General features: G+C 40.9%; 1 protein-coding gene across 1 annotated transcript; it reads right to left on the reverse strand.

Moving 5' to 3' along the window:
- Positions 1-6,858: 6,858 nt before the first annotated feature.
- Positions 6,859-8,022, reverse strand: LOC139712062 (uncharacterized). Its single transcript, XM_071623898.1, has one exon. The coding sequence runs from the start codon at positions 8,020-8,022 to the stop codon at positions 6,859-6,861; it is 1,164 nt and encodes a 387-aa protein (XP_071479999.1).
- Positions 8,023-9,212: the final 1,190 nt, after the last annotated feature.

The raw sequence follows: 9,212 nt of genomic DNA on the forward strand, positions 1-9,212 counted from the left end.
CCTTCGTACGAACGACTCCTAGCGTTCATAAGACATTCGTGAGTACGCATTACCGTGCAATTGTTGAGTTTTAAGGAGTATAAAGCCAGACAGTTCACATCCTCGTAATCATTCTGTTGCAGATGTCATCTTCAGCTGCAGCTGCAGTTGTAGTCTCCTCGGCACTAATGTCATTTTGACATTACATGTATCAAACTTTCAACAGCATAGAATTTTCGAAAGTATACGTACTGCAGTGGGGTTTTTTTTTTGCAACTGGAAAAAATAAAAACACATATTTATGATACATTTTGTATCTTCTAACGAATGACTTGAGAATGCGATGGGCCGCACATGGGACTATCTTGAGACGGGCCGCACATGGGACTATCTTGAGACAGCAAAAATCGTAAGTATGACGTATGACAACTCAAAGGAAAAGTTCACCTTCATAAACAAAGGATTGAGAGAATGTAGCAATATTAGTAGAACACATCATTGAAAGTTTGAGGAAAATCAGACAATCCGTTCAAAAGTTATGAATTTTTGAAGTTTTTGAGCAGTAACCGCTGGATGAGAAGACTACTCCAGTGTATGAATAACTTAGATGTCACATGCGTACAACAATGTAAGGAAAATATAAAGAGAATTTCACAAAATGCCATCTTTTGAAAAAAGTACACATTCCCCTGACTCGTTACCGACAAATGTTATGGGTAATATTATTCCCCCTGCCTTTAGAAAGAGGCAAGTCAAGAGCTCTTTTATTATGCGAAAAAAGAGAAAATATGTTGAATTTTCTTTTACATTTTGTTTATACTGTTGTACGCATATGACTCACAATCTGTAGTAGTCTCCTCATCCAGCGATTCCAACACAAAAATTTTAAAAATTCATAACTTTTGCATCGATTGTCCAATTTTCCTCAAACTTTCACTGATGTGCTCTACTAATATTGTTGCATTCTCTCAATCCTTATGTTTATGAAGGTGAACTTGTCCTTTAAGGCATTCTTGCCAAAAACGTACGAACTCTAACGAGTCTAAGGCCATTGTGTAACAGAAAATCAATTCGTTTCTCAAGAAGGTCTTAAGCTGTTCTTGTGAATTAAAAGGCGTTCGTCGACGGTCGACAGAACTTCGTGAGAAGACTGTAAGAAACTATACCCCATCAACGAATCTCTTGGGACTCGTGAATTCGTAGGAACAGCCGAAGGAGATAATTTTTTTCGCGTACGAACGCATCGCTCAGTCGTTTGTTAATTCGTATAGTCTCTCACGTTTTTGTGTCAAATTTGGGTCTTCATCTTGTTCTTTATTCAAACTTCGATTTCATCAATTTCTGACTTCTGCTAAAGAATAATTCGGCAAAACCACCTATTTCTGTTCTTCGAGATAATGTAGTTTTGAAAATCAAAGATCTTGCGTCAGAGTTGCCATCCGTATAAAGCCTTAACAGATCCTTGACAGCGCCTCGAACTCGTCGAGTCACGTGGTTTTTGCCAAAACAACACGTACAGCAAAGATCGTATACTCCTCGAGATGAGTGGTTTACCAAAACGATGGAAAACAAAAGGGCGAAGAATTTGTTGGCAATACTACATATCTCAAGAAAATCACAATGATTGATTTTGTTTTGTTGTTGTTATTGTTTAGACTGTAAAAAACTCACAAAATACATTATTGACATGCAGGTGAAGTGTGCTATAAAAGAAGTAAGCAGCAACATAGCATGGCTTTAATGTTTCAAGGGTTGGAAATCTATTAGTGTCGAAACAGAAATATTTGTTTTCTACAACATGGTTGCTTAGATCCTGATAGAAGAAGTATCAAGGCAGACTCCCACCCTTTTCTGTTCGGTCACCCTTTCCACAATAAAAATAAACCAACAAACCAACAAAAACCATCCAGCGGACATGTTTTTCGTGTTGTTTTTACTAATTTTATACGTTTTTTTTTTGCGCAGGCATCGAAAGGAATTCGGCTGTTCACCTGTTCTCCTACTTTATTTTCAGTGTTAAATTAATAAAACTATTTCAATGAGCACCCTCAAAGAAGACAGAATATAATTCCATGCAGCTCTCTTCTTCTCTTTCTTAAGATATCTAGAATTAGCGTCATTCTTTTGCTGACAATCGAGCGTTGGAAAACAAAATGCGGAATTTGTTCCAATCTGTTTTCTTCTGTTTTTTATCATGTATTCATTGTTTGGAACAAAGAACCTTCTATTTCATGATGATTTTTTTTTCTTTTTGGTGTCATTTGCTTTCATAGAAGTCTAAGTAAAGCCTATTTGTACTTATCTATTTACAAATTTGCGTTTACATAGTTCCTCGATGTATACTTGTGTGGGGACGCGGTAGATGATGATTATAGTCATAAAAAGGGATTATTGATTTCGTCCTGAACAAAATTATCTTCGATGACACGATGTTTACTGCAAAGGCAGTTTGTATTCCATTTAGGGGCCTAACAGGCCTCTGTAAGTCTGTATCGAAATGAATGAATGAATTATGCGTTATGTGTGTATACTGCACAGGTGTCAATCTGTACCGAGGGATGCAATTGGGTGACGGGGTTGAAAATGGGCGATAGTCATTGCATACTATAGCACGAATATAAGCCATGATGCGCACATGCGTGCCATGTGCATACGCAAAGAAAATAAATAAATGAAGGGAATGAAATAGCAATATGTATTAATCTCTGTATGTAGTACATGTACGTATTTCCTTCTCTTTATCAGATTTCTTAATTTTCTTGACTTCAGTAAATTAAAACAATCATCCACAGAGGCTTCGATCCAGTCTATAATGATGTCCGAGGAGGAGGGAGCAAGACTTTGAAGATGATGTATACGAGAGAGCGGAGCGACGTAGCGGAGGAGGGTGTGGGAGCGGGATACCCCCTCCCACAGGAGAGAAATTTATCATTTTCAGACTTGTACTTCAGAGATCCAGTGCACATATAATGGTGAAATATTCAATTTTTGTCTCTATCAAAAAAGAAAGAAGAAGAAGAAACATTCGTTTTCAAGGAAAGGTAACGATAGAGGGTGTGTGTGTAGGGGGGGGGGGGGAAGGCTCCATCCCACATAAGGGAGATTTTGCATTTTCAGACAATGCCAGACCTGAAAATTCAGAGTTCTATTGGTGACGCATGCGATTTCTGTTTCTATAAAATATTAACATTTATATTCAGGGAAATGTAGGGGGGGGGGGGGAGGGTGTGAGAGGCTCTCTCTTATATAGACAAGGGAGATTTTGCATGTGCATGTTCAGAACTCAAATTAAGAGCAATAGTGCACTTTTTTTTAGATATTCTATTTTTGTTTCTATCAACAGAGTAAGAAAAATATAAGGCCTAAACTGATATTCAAGGAAATGTGGGGGAGGGTGAGGGTAAATCAGATCTCAACCGCTGCCCCGCAAGTCAACAAGAGAATGATGAGAATAAGAAGAAAGCTGAGAGAGAAGAGAATGAATGGTTAACAAGAATTAACAAAAAAATACATAGAATTTCATAGTGTGAAACGTGCTCTTTCAATTTAGATTTGTGAATGCATCATCACTGTATGTGACATTGTATTTTAGGCGATACATTTTGTTTATGGAAACTTTTTATTCCACCACGAATGTTGAAAAGCCCGATATTATATATATATATATATATTGATCTATTGCCATTTTAGGTTTTTTATCACATATATGTATGTGTGTGTGTGTGTATGTCTATTCAATGGTTACAGTTTGTTAATCGGAAAATTAAATAAGGTCCGTTAATTAGATAATGAAAAAGAAAAATAGTTCGTTATTCCAATGTTTCGCAACTGGCACGCACCTCCTTTTCATTTTCCGATTGACGAAATTCGGAATAGCGAACTTTCTGTTCATTCTCGGATTAACGAAACTTCGGAATAGCGCACCATCATGTTCGGATTAACTAATACTACACTGCTATAATAATCATCTTCGGATTAAAGGACATCTAGGTATAGGAAGCTATACCTTTAGATTAACGAACCTTCGGAACAACTAAGGATATACCATTTTTGGATTAACGAATTTTCGGAATAACGAACATCACCCATCAAAATGACACTAAGATCAAAGGAAAATTTTCCCGAAGGAAACTCGGTTTGACAATACATCGTTGGGGGTGGCATCGTATACCATTGGATGCATTTTCTGTCGAAAGGACACAGAATCTAAAACTCATATTTTGTACGAAAAAAAAAATGCATGTCACAAAGGGTAAAAGCGCCCAGGAAAACCATGCATTTCAAATATCGAGAAACGAAAGCGTTTCGTTGCTACCTATAGGTATAACATCCCGATCTACACAGAGACTCGTTCATTAATTTCCAACCATCTCTCCTGATCAAAAATCACAATACAATTGTCATAAATCATTTTCTTCATCGCTATTGCTGGTTATATGATAGAGAACAAGAAAATAAAGATCCTTCAATTTTCCCCGCACTCCAGTTTGACTGCAAGTTTTGGAACAGTCACAAACACCAAGTAGGCTTTGAGGAGCATCGCACACACACACACACACACACACACACACACACTCACACGCACACACACACATACACACAGACACGCACTCATACACATATATTTGCACTTAACACGATCATGACATACTCAAATCATGAAGCTACTGTAACTATACCATTTATTATTTATATACATACTAGCACATAACCTTATGTCCATTCCCAGGCGTAGGCCAAATAACATCAAAAAAATAGACGGTTTCTGTAATTCATTACAGCTTATGGATGTTTCTTTTCTTACTGCCTACTAACAAAGCATTTCTTTCACCTGCCCTCTCCTGTTAAGTTCCTCTGGCGGGAATTCACTTAGTTGATGCTTGGTCGGGCAAGCCTTTGGCAAGCTTTGTGGTTGTTACCCAAGGTTAAGGGCAACTTTTTTGAACAAACATGCGTAAAGTCTGAATACATCACAAAACCGGTCTATTGAATCATACGGGGACGAGTGATTATCAATATGAGAATTTTTGCGAATATTTGCTAGTTTCGCACTTGTGTCTTACCTGCTAGACGCGTGCTACTTACCTTCTGCTTGCGTGTATTCCGTGTGACCTACGTGAGTGCGTTGAAACCGATCCGTTTTCTGTTACGAGCGACTTACGGGTACTGAGAAGTACCTGCGTTGGAGTTGCCTGCGAGGTGCTGCCGGTAAGGGTCTCCTACTGGTGTTCTGCGTGTACCTCTGCGAGCGAACCCCCACGACTCACTCGGAACAAGTTTTGAGCATGCTCAAGGCCTTGTCATACCGTATCTGAAGAAGTTTTGCGGGTTGACTTGCGGGGAAACAAATTTGCTACCCGGAGCTCTCAGCAGTTGGTCCGCACCTGACAGTACCTAGCGCGTATCTCGCCTGTAGTTGCCAGGAGGTGCGCACGCAAGTCCGATTTAACCGCAGCCAAGTTTTGAGCATGACCAAAACTTTTTCCGGATGAGTCGCGGGTATTCCCCGGAGAGGTCCGCGCAGAACGCCAGTAGGAGGCCCTTAGCGGCAGCACCTCGCAGGCAACTCCCACGCAGGTACTTTGCAGTCCCCGTATGCAGCCAAGATAATGACATTCTGTGGGACTTCTGCCATTCATTCAGAGGAATTCCTTCACTTAGTTGTCAGCCCCCATGTGTGGCACGCAGGTCACATAGAATACCCGCAAGTAGAATTTAAGTAGAACGCGTCCATCAAGTAAGACACAAGCACTGACTCGCCCAAATTCTTGTGAGCTCTCAGAAATTGTGCGGAATGCTGGAAAATCCCTATACGCAACAAGCCTGAGTAGCTTGCCCGGAAAGGTGTGACAGGGCCTAAACATGGCTGCGGGTGAAAAGATTTTTGTGCGCACCTCCGGGCGACTACGGGTGAGATACGCGCTAGGCACTGTCATGTGCGGGTCATCTGCGGAAAGGTGAAATACGGCGTTTAAACGAGATGATTATCAACACAGAATTTTTACAGTCGCGATCAACAAATCATGTCTACATCAAGATATTGTCGACTTGTAAGTGTCGACTTTGACGTAGATTTCCGTTAGAAATAAGGCAAAAATTGAGATTGTTTAATGCGGCCACAAAACAGTTTCAGATCAAAGGTTTGGAGGATTTTTTATTATCATCAGTAATGTTCAGTATCTACTGCCACATGGTACACAGGTAGCACACATTCACACATGGTTATTTTACATTTACTTTTTGTGATTCCACAAAGCTCTAAACGTACAATTTCGCAATTTCATTCATGGCAATATCTTATGTGCCTTTTCACCTGTTTTGCAAATGAATAGTGCTATATCTAATGATGATTTTACGAACATTTTGATGAAAATGAAAGGAAATGAAAAGAAATAAAAGGAGAAGGAAACAGAGAAGAGTGTACCCGCCAATACTCAATACTGACGTTACAATGCACGTGGCCGCGATTTCCACAAAGCATAAAAGACTGGTGCGTATTATACGAATCCCTACAGCATCTTGCGAAATTTCTTTGACAAATACGCGTTTTGCCGATAGCACATTTAATGACGATGGTTGGGCAAAATGAAGAGTTAGATGATCTAATTTGTTGCGCACATGATAGATGTATCCCCCATTATGATAGTTTAATCTGTAGCAGATACGAAGCGTAATAATCACAGCACAGTCCTTCAGCCTTTGCATCTAAAACAAGCAAACACGAGTTTCCATTATTCTTATTACGTCGATTGAGCTGGTATGGTCCTACAAGAAATATCATATAATGATTATACACAGTATGGGCGTTAAAGGCGACAGCGAGATTCCCCTTTCCGATGAACATCTTTCCTTTACGTCGGGCGAGACGGGGCAGTGTGATTATTGTCCACACCGAAGATATTCGACACATCCTTGGCGGAACTTCCGGTTGAAGATCAGGTAAACGAACACGTTAATGAAGTGATTGCAGTTTTTCAGCTGTAACAGGACGTTAATTGTGGTCAGAGCGTGGGGTACACGCCTGGCAAAACCCTGCTTAGAATCCGGGGGGACCAGTCGAAGTGCCACGGTCGGGAGCCAACCAATGAAAAAGATGATAGTGGTGAACATCAGCATCTGGGTTGTCTTGTGGTCCGCTTGACGCCGTTGCTTAGCAACAGGTTTGGTAACAAGAACGCTAGCCGGTTTGTTGTCCCAAGCACTTGAAGGTGGGATACGTGTTGTACTCACAACGGCGTTGGGGCCGACCTGTTCCCCTGGTCCATGGTCTGATTTAGACTTGTTCTGATCACAGCCGCCAGCGCAGGAGATGTGTGTGTCATCTGGTGAAAGCGAATGCTCTGATGTCTTAATTGCGATTGAGATGTCTTTTGATGGACGAATGACTGGGGTCTTATCCATGTCAGCGCCGCTACTTAGGGGTGCAGTGATGGTTGAAACGGTTACGTTACCTGTTATCATTTGCTCTCGGAGTTTTTGTTGTTCTCTTATGGTATTGTACACTCTAGCGTACAGAATGATTATACCGAGGAGCGAAAGCAAGAAAATCAGCGCGGGAAATATGACGTAAAATTTTCGCGCCTTCGGATCATACCCGTACGTGTTGCAGGCATAGGTGTCCCCTTGCTTCTTGGATGTTGCAGTGAAGATGAGGGGAATCTGGACGAGGGTTGCAAGGAGGATGCAAGCAGCGGAAATGAGCCACGCCCTCCACGCTACGATCATTCGGGAAAACGGATGTAGAACCGCCACGTAGCGATACACTGCGAGTGAAAGGGTGATGAACAACGCCGAGTAAAGGTTTGCCTGTGCCACCATGGATATGACGATACATGTCCAGTCAGCGGGACCGTGGAACGGGTGAACGATGGCTTTCGTCGCCAACGACAGACAGCTGAAGAGGTCGACGAGAGCGAGAGTGATGATGGCAACATCCGTTGCGTTTTTCTCCTTTCGCCGTCCAAAGACGACGGCGATGAGAAGGTTGCCCGGTACGCCCAACCCAACGGCGATCCCGCCGACAGCGAGCCGACGACTTGCCATAATGGGACCGTGTGGTGTTCGGATTTCACTCGAATCAGTTTTTTTTTTCAGCTTTTTCTGGAAGAATTAGATGCTCCAATCTTTTGGAGTTTTGAGTGAAGATTCCAATAGTAACAACACCTGTTACTGATGCGCTACAGGCAAAAACGCGCGGTTGGTGTTCTTGTATATATTGGAACGTGGCGTGTGGCGGTCCGGCAGTCACCAAACTCAGCTGTTGCTATATCTCGGAAAAGTTGTACTTCAGTCTCGCGATATTCAGGTTTAAGTAAAGATCACGGCAGTACATTTAGAATTCGCCGATGCTCCAGGGAATGATGCACGGATGCCATTATTGTGTGTCTTGAAATGACGATCGACAGCAATCAAGTTACATTACTTCTGATTGGACGGATATGTTAAACTTTACACTTAGGGGAAGCATGGACTATTCCATTCCTAATCAGACGTTAATTTCATTTCCAGTCACCGATTGCTCTCCGACGGATCTCCTAAAATGGATTAACCCACAAAATGTACATCGTTACATTATACATGTACTCACCTTTGCCATTTTGAGGCTGTCTTACTAAAGGCCAGGAATCCATCTATGTTATATCCCAAGTAGTTAAAAGTATTATCTGTCATTCTCAAATCTCAATGTGCCCCTTTTATTGAAATGATGGCCTAGGAGAACGTTTACTTGTGGTATAGAAAATGTTTTCCTTAGCCACTCAAGGCAACACGATACACTTTACGCTGTGGAAAAACAAATAAACAAACAAAAAAGCAAGCCAAAACCAAAACAAAACATTAGAATATTTGATGTTATTCGAAATATGCTGCACTTTCATTTTGCATGTTAATTGTCATATTCTCGGCAAAATGCATGTGAGAAGGTTACAATTATTGACGGTTTAAATTTTGTCCGTTGTCTTTACAAAGTCATACATTGCCTGTCATAGTTTCATATTCATTATTATATCTTCATGGCTATAGTGCAAGTTACTGCCAAATTACTCACCATAACTGTTTATTTTGAGATTCTTACGCAACTGTGATATGCAGGCCGCTGAGATCGAAACAGTCAAAAAAAAAGTTTTTTTATCCTATTCTGCTAACATCCTCTTCTATTAGTTGCCTTCGTTTCGCTACATATTGTAATACAATTGTTTGTACTCAGCAAGAGGCCATATACAGGTGCAGATAGG

The sequence above is a fragment of the Diadema antillarum genome, unplaced genomic scaffold (assembly GCF_040938485.1).
Source record: "Diadema antillarum isolate AM-2024a unplaced genomic scaffold, OU_Dant_1.0 seq00001754_RagTag, whole genome shotgun sequence".
NCBI classification, from domain to species: Eukaryota; Metazoa; Echinodermata; class Echinoidea; order Diadematoida; family Diadematidae; genus Diadema; species Diadema antillarum.

Excerpts from the sequence above, each read along its gene's own strand:
- LOC139712062 (XM_071623898.1), bottom strand. The coding sequence starts at position 8,022 with ATGGCAAGTCGTCGGCTCGCTGTCGGCGGGATCGCCGTTGGGTTGGGC.